This window comes from Dreissena polymorpha, chromosome 14, assembly GCF_020536995.1.
Source record: "Dreissena polymorpha isolate Duluth1 chromosome 14, UMN_Dpol_1.0, whole genome shotgun sequence".
In the NCBI taxonomy this organism is placed as follows: domain Eukaryota; kingdom Metazoa; phylum Mollusca; class Bivalvia; order Myida; family Dreissenidae; genus Dreissena; species Dreissena polymorpha.
The window spans coordinates 68,678,779-68,695,904 of NC_068368.1; the positions used below are offsets into that span (position 1 = coordinate 68,678,779).

A 17,126-nucleotide genomic window follows, 5' to 3' on the forward strand; every position below is an offset into this window, starting at 1 on the left:
CCCAATGCCCGCCACAGCCTATCATTGGTGTTGGTTCATATTTCCTCTCCCAGTGCCCGCACACAATAATTGCTGTAGCTCTGACTCAGGCCACCTCCCGGACAGTCGTGACATAAAGCCCCCCAGACAGTTGATGCCCAAGTGCTTGGGATCATACCAGACCTGCTTCCCAGGCGCAAACTTATGTATGGCCTCTGGAGGAAGTTGGTTGCCTGGGGATGCAGCTTGGACAGGTACTTCTGGAACGACTCAACGGGACAGAACGCATCTCCCGTCTCATACATACGCAGTTCCTTCCCCTTCTTCAGATGAAGCCTATCCAGCTCCTGTGCAGTGATGCGTACATACTGCTGGCCTTTCTGATTCTTCACGATGATGAAAGAGTCTTTCCTCAACTCTTGCAGCGGCTCATGACTTTTAATCCCAAAGTAGCACATAATGTCGTATAGCACCTTATTCTGCAAGGTACATGGAGTATCATTAGAGAACACTCCACTTTCATACAACCGCGTCAAGTCCTCGTCAGAAATCGGTTCCTTCCTCATTTGAACATTCTTGCCTTCCTTCTTCAACAGTTTAATCAGGCCCATGAGGACCTGGTTTGAGGCAGGAACTCTGTGTCCCTCATGAGGTTCAGTTTGCGTGCAAGGGGGGGCAGGTGAGATATCGCTGCAGGCCAGCCCGTATCCCGGTCAGGGCGGCCTTGCTGTAGTCACTACCGTCCTTGGTCTGCAGGGCGGCGTAGAACTTTGGAGCAGCAGATCTAGCTGATTGGGGTCCAGAGTCTCGAAGCAGGTGCTCTCGTACCCTGTCTCTGACATCCAGGCTGGAAAATGAGAACAAACAGGGCATTAATAACACTGATAGGAAAGTAAACACCAAAATGCTGATCTAATTAAATTTGTAAAATAATTTGTGAATTAGGTTATTATTGTCTTATTAAATGTTGCTGTAACTAACATAATAATGTATAACAGATATGATTAATTATGCCAAATTCTGGGGAAAATGAACTTAATGCATGTGTGTAAAGTGTCATTCAAAATAAGACTGGGCAGTTCGTAGTCTGCACAGGCTTATCAGGGATGATACTTTTCCGCTTTTATGGATTTTATCATTTAGAGAAAGTCTCTTCTTAACAAAAATCCTGTCTAGGTGGAAAGTGTGTTCCTGATAAGCCTGTGCAGACTACACAGCCTTATCTGAGACTACACTTTTTGCACATATATTAAGTCTTGTTTTACCAGAATGAGGTTTATACAATACATTTGTGAACTAATTTGTGAATTTAACTTATTATTGACCAATCTACATGTTGCTGTCACTAAAAGGTTATGCAGCATGTGATTAATTAATAAGAGCCGTGCTCCGTGAAAAGGGGTTTAATGTATGTGCGTAAAATGTTGTCCTAGATTAGCATGTGCAGTCCGCACAAGCTAATCAAGGATGGATGACACTTCCGCTTTTATGAAATGTTTCGTTTAGAGAAAGTCTCTTCTTAGCAAGAATCCAGTTTAGGCCGAAAGTTTCGTTTCTAATTAGCCTGTGTGGACTGCACATGCTAATCTAGGACGACATTTTACGCACATGCATTAAACCCCTTTTCACAGAACAGGGCCCATACACTTGAAATAACATGATTATTGCCATGCAAAGACAAAATCATGACCCTGCTCTTGTCCTTGACCACCATTTTCTCACCATTTTAGGAATCAGACCAGTGCCCTTTGGATTGGGAAAAATTGTGTCATTTTGACACACATTAGTGAAAGTTAAAAATGTAAAAAAAAAAAAATTTTGCTTGGGGTCCATTGGGCCGTCAATGCCCCCCCCCCCCCCTCCCTGGTCAGTGCAGGGCTAAGCCCTGGTAGGGGAGAGGGGGCGTTGGGGCACACCAGACACCCGGAAAACTTTCACCCATTGACACAAATTGTTAAATGTGTGGTGGTGTTTTTTTTGCTTACATGTACTTAACAATTGAGTCATTGAGTATAAAAATTGTTTTCTTTGTTATATTACTGAGGTTTATCTTAAAGAGCAGGATACAGGACATGAATTAACCCTTTACCACTTAAACATGTATTTTGATGCATTTGTAGTCCCTTAAAAAGTTAGATTTCATTTAAACCTTTCCCACTTAAAAGCAAAGTGAAAATGGCTATGTGCAAACAGCATAAAGCCATAACAGCCTGCGAGTAACTCGAAGTCTGTTCAGGTTTGATGCTGTTTGCAGCTTATCAGCATCTGAGGTTTTGAAATGAAGCCTCTAAACGTGAATATAGTAATAAAGGTATTAAATTAAATGTAACTTTCTAAGGGACCACAAATGCGTTAAAATACGTATTTAAGTGGTAAAGGGTTAATACCTTACTTACTAAATTCAAGTTTTAAATGCTTAATTTCCAACCCTTAGTTACTGATGAGCAGCAAACAGCATAAAACCTGAACAGACTGCGAGTTACTTGCAGGCTGCTCTGGTTTTATGCTGGTTGCAAAAGCCATTTTCACTTTGCTTCTTATGGTGGAAAGGGTTAAAGTATAGTCCAATACATGCACAGGCTAATCAGGGACAACACATATCTGTAATGGAATTTTTTGCCAAAAGAAAGTCTCTTCTGAACAAATTAATTTTGAGAGAAAGTGTCCTGCCTAATTAACCAGTGCGGATTGCACAGGTTAGAATGAGTGGATTGCACAGTTTAGCCTGTGCAGATTGCACAGGCTAATCTGGAATGATGTTTTTTTTTCCAAATGCCTAAAGTCTGGTTTTCTAAATTATAAACATAAACAAGAGCTATGTTTGTGAAACACAATGCCCTTCTGCACTTTTAAGCCGCATGGCGGCTATTTTAGAAAAAAGGTTATGTTTTGAATGTAAAGGTCACAGTTACCTTGACCTTTGACCTAGTGACCTCAAACCGTGTTTGATTGTAGATCTCAATGAGATGCATACACATGTGAAGTTTAAAGAATATAGAGCCAAGAATTTTATTTTATGAGCAAGGTTAAAGTTTTGGGAACGACACACAATACAATGACAGACAGACAGGCCAAAAATAATACACCCCCTGATCATTCGCTCTGGGGGCATAAAAACATGTAGGTTTTTCTAACTAGTTAAAACAATCACTCATAACGGCAATCAGTGACTGATGCCACCTCTGGGTCTGATTGCTCACAACTAAAACAGTCAGTTAAGCAACAGCCTTTAATTTGTTATCTAGTTACATGTATTTATGTAACTTCATTGTTCATCCTTGAATACATGTATTAATTATAAACCAATTGCTATTCTCAATAACATTGCATGTATATGTCTGATAATATTATTGCTTTTCAATAATAATTCTTTTTTAGGTCTTTAGTTAACAGACTGTTACTTTAACTAGCTATTTTAAGCAAACAGGCCCTGTACTACACGGGGACGTACCTTTGAGCAGTCGTACAGCCCACTTGGTCTGCCGGTCGGTAGTCTTGCCCGTGTTGGGCAGCTTCAGCTGTTCCAAGGAGCGGTCTGACACGGCCTTGAATCGCCGCCTGGGGGCTCACAGTCCATGCCACCGGGGTCACCGGAGAGGTCACAGGTCGTATCCGAGGGCGACGGGTAACTATCCACCCCGAAGAAGAGGATGATGTTGCAGTACATTCCTCTGCCGAGGTGTTTTTCTGCTCCAGTGACTTCAAGAGAAAAGTCATCTTACTCTGGGTGAGTTTCAAGGACGGAAGAGCTGCTGTGTTTCATATGTTTCATGACACTGGGGTGAGTTTCAAGGAAGGAAGAGCTGCTGTTTTTCATATGTTTCATGACACTGATTGGTTGCTCCTGGTAACAGACAGTCTTCAACACGTGTTACAGCCTGTGTCAAGGCCATTTTCAAATAGGAAAGTTGTGCATAGTAATACTTGTAGCATGTCTTGAGATACCTCAGCAAAATCATACAAAAATTGTGCATTTTATGTTACAGATAAATGTGAATACTATGTTATGCAACTGGCACTTTGAAAAGTAAGATAAGTGCCCACATGTATTTTTTTTTTTTTGGGGGGGGGGGGGGGGGGGGGGGGATTGGGTTGTATATCATATCATACCTTGATCAGAATATTGTTCAATATGGCCATAATATTTCACCAAACTGGCTATATAACGTTGCCTAGCACCATTCAACCCTAGTGATAACTGAGATTGCAGCGTTTATAGTCGAGCCTCATTCCGAAAAACTGCGCTAAATGCATGTGCGTTAAGTTTCGTCCTAGATTAGCCTGTGCAGTTTCCACCTAAACTTGATTTACAATTAGAAGAGACTTTCTATACACAAAAAACTCCAAATAAGCGGACACTGTCGTCCCTTATTAGCCTTGGCGGACTGCTTTACTTTTTGCGCATGTTTTAAGCCAAGTTTTCTCAGGATGAGACTCAAACAATAAAAATAAAAACATCATGCACTTACTGAAGCTCTGGTCGGCGCTCAGGTTGGTCGTCGTATCCCCCAGGCCACTTGTGTCGAAGGCCATACCCATGGAAACGTTGGGATCCCAGGAGTCTTGGGAACCAGCCGTACCTGACCCGGTTCCACTCCAGTTATTTCCAGTTCAGAGTTTGATTCACCATCTTCTTCAAGCTTAACACTGACATTGGGTCTTTGTCTCGTATTTCCCCACTAGTCCGAGAGCTTTCTTGGTCGTTTGAATTATCTGAATTATTTTCCCGACCTTGTTCATCAGTCACAGATGGTGAGTTTGCATCATGGTCTTTTAAGCTTTCTCACTGACGTTTCCTTGTGAATCAGTGTTCTGTAGTAGCACCATTACTCGAATCAGTGGGTTAACCCATGTCCACTGGTTCTGATTTCACGGGACCGCCCCTGGCCCGCAGTCTGACTGGTCTGCTCGGGCTGAGTGTCCGTTGGGCTGTTGTGTCTAGGGCTGGAGTGCCGCAGGTCGTGTCGTCGGATATGGTTCATGCCTCACGCCGGGCATCCTTACGCTGGCATGCCCGTGGGCTCCCCCTGTGGTTCCCGGATACAATCCGGGCTGGTCCCCTGCCTGGGATAGTGAGAGGTGACGGGGGTAGCTGGGACAGTTGGGCGGGAGGCCTGCAGGGCAGCCCAGTTGTTTGCTGCTGTTGTCGGTCCTTCTCCATCAGCTGCTTCATGGTGATGCTCTGAAAAATCAACACAGATTAACATAATTTACTATGTACGACGTGCAACCATGAATAATTGGCGAAACCTGATTTTGTTAGTGCAAAAATGGAGAGAAAAGGAAAGCACTATGTACTTTTCGAAAATAGCAGTCAGAAAATCTTTGTTTCAATCTGAAGATGCTCACTTTCTTGTTAAAGTTAAAATTGGGGGTTATAAAATTGCGCGTAATACATGGTAAGTATGGTAAACAAATTTTGCATTAGAACCGTAATATTGTGAATATAATACGCACTTTTTACCTGCTGATTTTGTCTTCAAGTAGGGGGTGCGAATAATATACGAGTTTAGAGCAGAACAAAAAATTTCTTGTGCAAATTTTCCAACTTAATACGGCGGTTATTCGCTTCGCGGCAGCCATTTTGAACTACACCATTACAGTCAAAGGGGTGCAACAGGTTTCGCGCTGTGGTTTGCCATTTGAGTCATTTTGGGAAAATATTGAGAATTTGGCTCAATAAAAATCTTATTTGCGAAAATGCGAAAATCTAGTAAAATTTCATTGAAAACATCCGCCATTTATATCGGACTGGTTTTCTATATTTGTCTCTTTGTTTTGATGAAAGTGTTCGCAATTGGAACAGTTAACAAAACCCGGTCTGTACCCGATTATGAGACATCGCTTGACCTTATTGTTATTGAAGTGCGCATGGAAGCTGGCCAATCAACATTGAGCTCGCTTACACATGAATGACGTTGTCGAATGAAACGTGAGAACGGGAGGAGCTATCGGATAATATTGGGTCATCCATGCGCAGACACTGTATACTTTGAATACACAGTTAATAGCGTCGTCTACCTACAAATAACGACTGGACGCTAAGTCGTATAAAGAGATTAGCAAGTGAAAAAAAACAACTGCAATACCCGTAAATAAATTTTCTTAGCTGACCACTATTTATCTTTCTACTGCATATTTAACCATATCTGAAGTAAAGAGTGGTAATTAAATAATTAGTTTTATGATGCTAATAGAGTCTTTTACACCTGTCTGCCGATTGCCGAATTAAATTGAAAGGGTGATAATTAATTAATTTGTTTTTTACTCCCAAACTAGCCTTAATGACAGCAGCGTATTTCAATTAAAGAGATCATGAAAAAACACAAGCGGTTTAATTGTATTTTAAGTTATATTAAAGTATCGAGTTTGTAACTCGAAAAAAGAAAAAGTAATTCATCTAGACAACTATAAAAACGGAAGTAACCATTTTGTCTTCTTATTACTTTATTATTATTATAATTATTATCTTCCCGAATATTGTCAAATTGAATTAAATGTGAAAACAAAAAAACAGCGTCTCTGCTTCTTTCTTTTGTAATTATGACAGACTGCTTGACCCGGATGTCAGCAAGGGGCCCGTGTGTTATCGGTAACAATCAATGGTAATATAAACAATAGACAGAGATATTTATTATGCAACTGTCATAACAACAGCACTATAACACATCCTGATCAATATACCGGGGTAACAGATAGTTGACAACACCAAATTGATGTGCTATTTTCACAACACAAAAATATATTGACACATTTTTTTCGGAAATGGCCGATTTCGGACACTGATTTTTTAGTGCGTATTTTAACTCGGATTTTCAATTTTTACCGATAAATTTTTACCAAACTCGGGGGTGCGTATTATGCACGAGGGCGTATTATATCATGGATTTACGGTAAGTAATTTTTCAATACTTAACTGTTTTCAATTTACATATTGCCAATTAAAACATTTCTATGCTAGTATTTCCAGTTACCCAAACAGAAAATGGGTACTCATATCTTCGATTGGCTAAATGACTTTTTGCGAGTTGGTAAATAAGTTGATCTTAGACACAAAAAAGTCCTTGTGGTAAAAAGTTTAAATTGAGCCCTGCAATTGCAATTGACATACCATATGTTTTCTTCTTCAGTCTAAGAAATACATATTTAACTTCAACTGACAAATTAATAACAAAATCTCTCACCACAGGCTAATCTGGGATGACACTTTTTGTCGCACTGGATCCTTTGTTTAGAAAGGACTACTATAAACGAAGCTTCCATAAAAGCTGAAAGAGTTGTCCCTGTTTAGCCTGTTGGACGACACTTTATACGCAAATGCAATAAACCCAGTTTTCCAAGAACCAGACTCAATGCTGCAATCTTGATTTCCAAGTATAAACAGGGCCTTTTTGTGCCTATCTCAGGGGTCCGATAGTGGGCCCACTCCAATGCCAAATATGGATATTTTTTTCTCAATTCCCAAAAAGTTAGCTACCATCACTGTTGGACATGTGTCTCTCAGCCTTTATATTCCAATACTTACTTTTGAGACAGAATCCGAGGAATGAGGACTTGACATCCTCATGATCGTCGAGGTACGACTTTCCTGACTCGGATCCAAGATGGCTGAGAGTGCCGTCTGCAACACTGGCCGTGAGAATGACCGACTCCTCATCTGTGTGCTCAGCAAGCTGCTCCCACCTGCAGAATATCCACATAGATATCACATACCAGGGGGGTTTTTTTTACTAAGAAAGTGACGCCGATATTCGGCGTCTTCCCCTACCAGAAGTTTTCCCCTAAAAATACCATTTCCCCTCCAAAAATATAACTTGTCACCAAAATATAATATTTTACCCTCAAAGAAATGTTTTTTTTTGTCTTTTGTGAAGTCGACACTATCCAATTTGTACCACGTACAACGGATCTCCGCTCTCTCTCTCTCCCGACGAACACTCAAATCTGGGAATCCCAGTGATTCTATATATAGCTCTGAAATTACGTCATGGAAACCGGGGCAACTAATTGTATTAATCATGTGACTATTTACTGGATTCCGGTCTTGCGCGAGAGAAGGGTGTTTCGTCAATTAATTACTGGAAACCAGTCGAATTTTCATCCGGGTTATGTTGAAAGCCAAAATATAAACGTTAAAACAGAAAAAGTCTCACAATTGGCGTTCATACACGAACAAAATAAAACGTTCGGACTCGGAAAATATTAATTGCGTTGACGCATTTTTTTAGAATGAATCATCAAAAACCGTTGAAACCAAGCAGGAGTCGGAGGGACATGTAATCAACATCGATTAATACTGTCGGATTATTGTGAAAGTGAAAGTAGACAATCGGCAGCTGCCGCACCTTCCCTTCCAATACTGTAGCATATCTAGATCGTTAACCCAATTCATCATGAAATTGAAATCACAATATTGACATCGTTCCCCGGCCCCAGTTGAAAACATTTCCCATTATAAAGATCTACCCCTGCAACTTTATTTAGGACTTTGACTTTAAATATCATACTTGTTCATGTGTTTAAGAACAAAAAGGTCAGAGACATGCCTCTTTTTCTAAAATAAAAAAACTCCTGAAGTCTGTAGGTGAGTTATAGACATTGAAATGAACAGTTTTTTATTTTTTCCCCAAATATGTCTCTTTCGCGCTCGATTTTCCCCTTTTACCCAGCGTCCAGCGTCTTCCCCTTTTTCTAAAAAAAACCCCCTGCATACAGAATATCACACACATAATCATAGATATCACATACAGAATATCACATATACAGCATATACAGAATATCACATCCATAATACCACACCAATATTATAGGTAGACTATCGTACGGATATCAGTGCTTTCCATATAGGCACTTGAATTTAGAATTCAGAGTCCCAGGGCACATGAATTTTACTGATAAGTGTAATTTTTCATTAACTGCAAGTAGCCATTCTTATGATCAAAGCGATATTGACTTCCCTGAATATTTTGAGAGCCTATTTATGATTCTCTGTCAATAAAATGCATCTCTTTACCCATCTTAAGCATCGTTGTATCGGAAAATCAATATTGGCCAATTGGAGTGCATGCTTTGCATGAGCGACAGCACTTTTTGGCATTAAATACCTGCAGACAACGAATGACGTTATTTCCATAAGTATGTTATTTTGGGACATTTTGTTGGGATTTTTTCCTACCAGACTCAACGGTCGCTACTCAAGGATGAAATATCGGCAAGATTTCAAAAAAATTAATATATCTCAAAATTTAGTTCACCTCCAATCCAGCTCTATAAGTATAACCTGAATAAATGTATGCATATCATTTTTATTCTTAATTTTAAGTATTTGTTAGAAAAAAAGACAGCAACACTCATTAACCAATTTTAGCCAACACAATGTGATATTTCCAAATCAAATGGGACCCGAACCCATTCCAAAAATGGTGTGAACAAGATGCGTTTGTGAAACACAATGTCCCCCTATATGACGTTTGACTTTGAAGGATGACCTTGACCTTGTGAAGAATGACCTTGACCTTGACCTTTCACCACTCAAAATGTGCAGCTCCATGAGATACACATGCATGCCAAATATGAAGTTGCTATCTTCAATACAGCAAAAGTTATTGCAAAATGTTAAAGTTGGCGCAAACAGACAGACAGACCAACAGACAGACAGGGCAAAAACAATATGTCCCCCACTACTATAGTGGGGGACATAAAAAGCACTGATCCTGGACAGCCCTTTACCAACATGCAATAAGCCCCTTTCTTCCAGAGAGTGGCTTATGAAAACAGTTGTGCCAGTAATTTAATTTTCTTAAGGACTACAAAGTGTTCAAAACAAGTATCTAAGCAGTAAAGAATTAACATAAATGAAAACAGTTAATTTGTACCCACCAGTTGTTGTATCTGACTCTTGAGGACTGCCTTCAGTATGACCTTGTATCCAGGTACCCTCCTTGATCACATCCATGTCTGGAGGTGGCATCTCTACTTGAGGAGGGGGGGGGGCTAACAAACACTATAAATGTTTGGTGTTGTGATAACTCCTTGACGTTGGGCTAACAAACACTATATGTTTGGTTTTGTGATTACTCCACACACTAGAAACGTTTGGTCTTCTGACTCCCTGCTTCTGCGATGTAAGTTTTCAAAATACTCAAAATTTCTGGAAGTTTGCTTGTATTGGTGAATCCAGTTTCGGACGCAGAGTTTCTAGTAGTGTCAATTTATCTACCAGTAAAATGACATCGATGGAATTATGGAATATTGTATTCTGAAAAAATAAGAAGCATCATGCCTATGACGTCATACAGTGAAATGTGTGGTATGCCTCTATTTGGCGTCCAATCGTGACAGGGGTTATCACATTGAACATGTGTAAATTGTGTTACCTGATATACTTATTTCAAGCACTATTTATTCCATCAATTGTCAAATAAATGTGCATTTAGATTATCATATGCAACATATACAAACTATTTTCTACAAATCAGACAAAATGCATGTAAATTTATATGCAAACTCCACTTGTACTTGTCTGTATTCAATTAATCAGCATATCACTATTATGAATGATTATACATTTGTATTTTAACTTCAGGGTAAAATACACAGGACAATTTAACCTTTAGACTTGATTGGGCCATAAAAAACATAAGTGTTTGGCTTTTATTTCAATACAATACTTCTATGGACAGCAAATAAGTAACTCCTTTCATGAAAACACCATCGTGTGAATGCCTGATAAATTCTCTTATTGCGGATAAATTGCTGATTATGTGTAAATAAAGCTTGATTGGTCTTTGTACTACTTACATGTACCCTGGGTACTCTTTAAGTATACTTACATGTACCCCGGGTACAGTAAATATACTTAAACGTAACCGGTCGATATTAGACTCTACCCAAGTTGTATTCCCGCCAAAAAATCCAATGACGTAAAACGCGCTACCGATTACCGTAAAATGATATTGTTTATCTTAAACAAACTTCTCTTTAAAGAAAAAAAATGCATCTGATCAACATGCTTTTTAGTATGAGTTTTGAAATTTAGAGGAAATTTAACAGAAAATTGACATAAATGTGATACATTATTTATTTTAAAAAATAGCTGACAACAACTGATTAAGGGTTCAAATACCTGGGTACGTTTTAGTATGTTTACCATTCCCGGGGTACATGTTAGTATACTTAAGAGTACCCGGGGTACATATAAGTAGTAAAACCGACAATGACCAATCAAGCGTTAATAAAGACAACTGGTTCATGCTTGACTGTTGATAGATGGGGTTATTAGGGGGCAATAAAAGGATAACCAATGGTTAGTTTTAGCCGTACAAAGATTGCATTGCAAGTGTTATATTAAACTCATAAAACCATCATATTATTCTACATGTAGAATATCCGAATAAATGGTCTCAAATCAGGACAGTAGAGAAAACACACAAAGGCCGTACTGTCTGGAATCTGCTTTTACAAAAAACTCACACGTGTAGATTGTTTTCTTACAGCAAATTGAATTAAGAGTCTATCAAGACCCGAATGAAATGGATTAAGTTGTTGATGCAACCAAAATGAAAATGTTATTCTTTAAATATTTATGGAACAAAAATTGAAAATGTAGTTTCTGTGTAGGTATTTTTTAAATGAAATATTTATGCTAAACACACATATTTCATTTTTTGGAACAGAAGCATATAATCTAAAACACTGCAAAATTTGTAATGAATACAAAACACCATTGCTTTCAATAAATTCACATGATGCAGACATAAGAAAATACTGTCCCAAATAAAAAGTAATCTTTATGTGGATTTGGATGCTAACGTTGCAAAACAATGATCACTACATAAAACACATTATGCATTGCATATTCGATTTCATTTAATTTATTCACATAACGCAATCCTGCAACAGCTTTATTTCTATATCATTATTACATCCAGATCTGTTTAACATCGCCGTTGAAGGATGTCTTCGTTTTAAACAAGATTTTGAATGACTGTCAAAACAATTTGGACGACATCATCCGAACAATTATCCCATCACTGCCTATCAGTTTGAACGGTAGCTGCATGTCCAATAGCATAATACATATCGCAATACATTACTATTTACTCACCAATTTAGGGAAAATGAGGAAGACCGCCTGAGAATACCAAGTTAAGTCTCAAAACTCTGCAGCATCATTCTCTGCGTCTCTCTACCAAGCTATCATTATCCTAGAAAATGGCGACGAATGAGGCCCACAAAGGGTATTCGGGAAAACCGACTAAAACTTTAAACAAAGGAAGATCTGTATTAAATGTATTTTTGTAATTTATGTTGCAAATAACTTTGTGTTAATTAATTTAGAATTTTGATTTCATTAATATTGCTCATAAATATTTGTTTTCAATATGAATTAAATTGATTTTCCTAAGGGAGCCCATTCACATTATGCGTGATTCTTATCACGTGATCGCGTTATCAACTTGCCCTGATAATGAAAGTCTTGAATTTGTATTTGTAATCCCCACACTGTCGCTGTATTCATTAACAATAAAATATCTCACACTTCACACCTTACACTTCGGTGAATGGTGTACGCGGATATTGGTGATACGGTTTGTCCAACAGGCTATATCTCAGGTTCAAAACGCAGTATGGAGTAATATATTAACTATGAATAAGTAATAAACGTTTCTTTTTTTCCCCACTAGATCTAACCCGGCAGACTCTCATTGCGTTTGCTCAACCTAGACGTTTTTGTTTTTTAATTTCGGGTTGTTTCATTTATTTATTTTTTATCAATTTGCTACTTTAAATCATTTTCGTCCATTAACGTTTTAGTTTACAGAAGAGAAGGAATGTGGAATAGCAATACGGGAGATTTGCGTCCTTTTAAAAATAATCACGACCTATACATGCGTTAAAGGGATTAGTTCACAGTTTTTCGATTTTGAAAGAAAAGTTTTTAATATGTTTACATACAAATCGATACTGTTTTAAATACTCTTATATTTAAAGCGAGCAATAAAAATGTTTTACATAACTTCCCTGTTTTCTGTTGGTGTTATATTGTTTGCAAATAAATGGATGTGTTGTGTAAAGGTAAGTTAGGCTCGAAGTATATTATCATACCGTTTATTGAGTAGAGTTGTATTTGATTATATCTTTATGTTTTATATGTAAATATTTATGTTGGTGCCATATTGTTTGCAAACATAAATTGATGTGTTGTGTAAAGGTAAGTATATTTTTGTCATGCCCGTAGCCAGGGTTTTGAAAAGGGGGTGCGATTTTTTGCCATCAACAATTATTATTGAGCAACGAAGTGGCGAGAAGAGGGTATGTGCGGGAAGGGGTGTTCCTCTTGCAATCGGGGGCTTTGGGGGTCCTCCCCCTAGACAATTTTGAAAATGAAACGTAAGCTCCTGCTTTCTGGTTACTTTTAAACTGTTTTTAGAGACTGAAGTTATAGTGCATTTTTATATGAAATTTCACTTTCATAGACCATACTCACTGACTGATCGACATGAATATGAAATAACATAGATATATTCCCCATTACCGTTTTTCAATAACCACCTTTTTCGATCAGTCACAGAAATACATCATACAACATTGTATACGGTGTTTAACCCGACACTATAGTATGCGCGCACACAGTTTGTTTACATATGCAACAAAACATTTATAGAATGTAAAATCAACAATAAGATCGGTATAAAATAACATTATTTATTGGAATCTTGAAATCTTGATTACATTCCTGTGTTTTACCATTCCAACATTCTAACATTCATAAATCGATCAAATTAAATGGAAATATCATTGGCTTTTTTTTCAAAACAATTGTTTGTCTGATACTATGGATAGTACCAGAGGCGTAGCATTGCTCTAAACGTAGTGTATTCTATAACAAACACTAATTAACAAAACTGGGTTTTCTCTAATGTGCATCAATACTATAAAGAAATCAAAATGTTATAACTGGTTACTTTATTTTTTTAAACAAATTAGTTGTCTTTTTCTAAACGAATTTCAGAAACGTATTACACTTTAGGTTTCATTTAGACCCGGTTACCACAAACTACTGGCCCTGTGGTTTTAAAGTCCTTAACAACGTATACCAGGACGTTGAAGAAAAAAGATGTGCTTATTTGCCCATTGTATGCTCAAGATCCGTCACTGTTGTTGAAATTAAACGTTAACGCCCATCTGATCATATGTTATAACGTTTTAAATTCATGATAACAACTGTTTCATAGTAAGACATTTATAGTGTCAAATTTGTCATTATTAAAACATTGTGGGAACATATGTATGTGGAGCAGAACAGATGCCATTAAGTGTTGGTAAACTACAAAAAAGCTACATTGCTTTGTAACAATGATTTGTTTTCTGTCATTCAACAACAAAAAATTATCATGACTTGAGCATAGCTGATATTTTTTGCTGGAAATCCCTTTAGGGGATCCGAAAATGGTTGTACGGGGATATAACAAAAAGACAACGCAGTCTGTCGAAAATGCTGTACACAAGGTGTTATTGTTATAAATCGTGATATAATGCAAAGTTATTAACAAGTGACTCATTAGTCTTCGGCAATAGTCGAAGGGTGTCCTTTGATTTTAGTCATTTTCGGAAGCAGACATAACATTTCGTAAATAATCATCTAAAATGTATTTTCTTTTTAATAAGATTATTTATTTATTCAAGTTAATCAAATTGTTTTTCCAGCCATTTATATAAGTGTCGAAAAAAGGTTTGTGGACTGGGATTTCAACCCACAATAATTAGACTTCAACATTTTGCTATGATATCTATTACAGTTATAGCTTTAACAGACATTAATAACGATGACAAAAGTTACAAAACAATCATTTAGTATCAAATACCTTTGAATAAGTATCGATTTTATACGGATTAGAGTGCCAGGTTAATAATTTTGCATTATACAGAAACAAAAATCTATTTGTAAAAAAGATGCCAATTCAATTTTGCGGGAACTGGCTTCTCAAATTTTGCTGTCACAACTTCTGTTGATTTCAACAATTCTAAAATTAAAACTTGTTAATAAAAATCGCGCGCTATCTTGGAAATGACTAACTCGAGAAATAATTTATATGGTGACCTGTCGGTTGCATATTGAATACAACATTATTTTAACGCTTAAATACGAAGACCCACTGGGTTACTGGAAAAAATTAATAACCGTTTTTGCGTTCAATAAAGTTGGGTGCGACTTATAGTTCAATTTTTTACTCGTCAAAAAAATTGGGTGCGAACGCACCCAACGCACCCCTCTGGCTACGGGTATGGTACTCTTAAGTATACTTTAATGTACCCCGGGTACGGAGAGTATATTGAAACGTACCCGGGCATTATAACGCTTAATTGATCGTTGTCTGATTTTTTTTTCAAATTAATAATGTTCATATGTATGTAAATATTCTGTAAAAGGGCCTGAAATTTATGGAAACTCCTACTCAAGAAAGCATGCTGAGACAGGTTTTGTTCAAAAAAGATAATTTTTTCATATTCCGTAGCGCGTTTTACGACATCGGATTTTGGGTGGGAATAAAAATCGGTTACGGTCTAAATTGGCCGGGTACGTGTTAGTCTATTCTCCATACCCGGGGAACATTTAAGTATATTTAAAATTACCCGGGTTAAATTTAAGAAGTATCAGAGCAGACAATGACCTATCGAGCAACATTGTCGTCTCTGATTATCCTTTGGGACGACACCCCATTTTCCAAGAAAGAGGCTTCATTTATACCAGAGTTTCAACGGAGCTGCGGTGCATTCAATGCGATGTTGTGAAAGCGCGATCAGGAAAGGATCTATTTGTTCTCAGCTTGTTAATCTGTAAGCCCCTGTTATTTCTGCAATGCTGAGTCGCGAAAGGGATAAGCGATAATAATTTTATAATGGAGACCACTTGCTGTGTGGAGATTTAAACAAAAGTTCTCCCTCCCTCGTCCTTTAAATCTATTATTAGAAATACTTATCACTTTTGGTACACACTTATTTGCAAAACGCGACGTTCTTGTATACGTACATGCAAGCTTTCCATGAGTGGAACGTGACCCTGCCAATATCAGCAAAAATGGCCCGCTCTTTTATGAATAACACGGGTTATTCATGACACAAACGTGTGAGAACCAATGGAGCTGGAGCTGTGAGAGTGTAAATGTCTGTCTGTCTGTCTGTCTGTCTGTCTGTCTGTCTGTCTGTCTGTCTGTCTGTCTGTCTGTCTGTCTGTCTGTCTGTCTGTCTGTCTGTCTGTCTGTCTGTCTGTCTGTCTGTCTGTCTGTCTGTCTGTCTGTCTGTCTGTCTGTCTGTGTCTGTCTGTCTGTCTGTCTGACTGACTGTCTGTTTGTCGGTCCGTCCGTCCGTCCATATGTATGTATGTCGGTCGGTCGGTCGGTCGGCCGGCCGGCCAGACATCCCGCCCGCCCAACACCCCGCCCTGCCTCCCGCCCAACCGCTCGTCCGCTCAACCGCCCGACCGAACGGCCGCCCGCCCGATCGCCCGCCCACCCAACAGCTTCCTCGTCCGACCCATAGCCCGCATGCCACCCGCCCGTCCGTCCGTCTGTTATAATTATACTTTTGCATTGAAGCATGCCCGCTGTTCTGATTTGTCATTCATCGCGTCATTTCATAGAGAGAGAGTGAACTGCGCGTTTTAATAGTCTAATATTAATTTAAAGCCACACACCTTGAAATGAAATACATGTTAATCAATACATATCGATCCAATTTGAAAGTGTGCTAAATTGTCATTAAATCTATAGCCTAGTTAGCAAGTAATTTATTTATTTTTTTTAAATTTTAAAACCGAAACTAGGATTTCTATACGTATGCGTCCATTTCGACAAACGCGATTAGGTTTAAGTTTTAAAGCGTAAAAAAGACAGATTTCTACCTTGTAACCACCAGATATATTCTAATGACATAGATGAAATTAAATCTGTAGCCTAGTTAGCAAGTAATTTATTATTTTTTTTAATTTAAAAACCAAAAGTAGAATTTCTATACGTATACGTCCATTTCGACAAACGCGATTATTTTAAAGTTTTAAAGCGCAAAAAAGACGGATATCTACATTGTAGCCACCAAATATATTATAATTGGCATAGATAAAGTATGTTTCTTATTTATACTTAAAT

General features: G+C 38.0%; 3 protein-coding genes across 9 annotated transcripts in view; 1 reads left to right on the forward strand and 2 right to left on the reverse strand.

Annotated features, from left to right (window-relative positions):
* Nucleotides 1-4,631, reverse strand: part of LOC127858385 (early growth response protein 1-like) — a 65,545-nt gene extending 60,914 nt beyond the window's left edge. For 6 of the 7 annotated variants that reach the window (XM_052395504.1, XM_052395502.1, XM_052395507.1 and 3 more), the window contains exon 1: nt 4,449-4,631. In XM_052395504.1, the coding sequence (XP_052251464.1) occupies nt 4,449-4,518 (70 nt within the window). In that variant the 5' untranslated portion in view covers nt 4,519-4,631. The remainder of the gene's footprint in view (nt 1-4,448) is intronic. The other variant, XM_052395500.1, reaches the window with a different exon arrangement.
* Nucleotides 1-12,204, reverse strand: part of LOC127858382 (uncharacterized) — a 34,287-nt gene extending 22,083 nt beyond the window's left edge. Inside the window, exon 1 of the mRNA XM_052395477.1 lies at nt 12,086-12,204. The gene's annotated coding sequence lies outside the window, so the exon portion shown is untranslated. The remainder of the gene's footprint in view (nt 1-12,085) is intronic.
* The window catches only part of LOC127858381 (inner centromere protein A-like), a 64,357-nt gene that overhangs the window by 2,448 nt on the left and 44,783 nt on the right, over nt 1-17,126 (forward strand). The gene's annotated exons all lie outside the window — the stretch shown is intronic.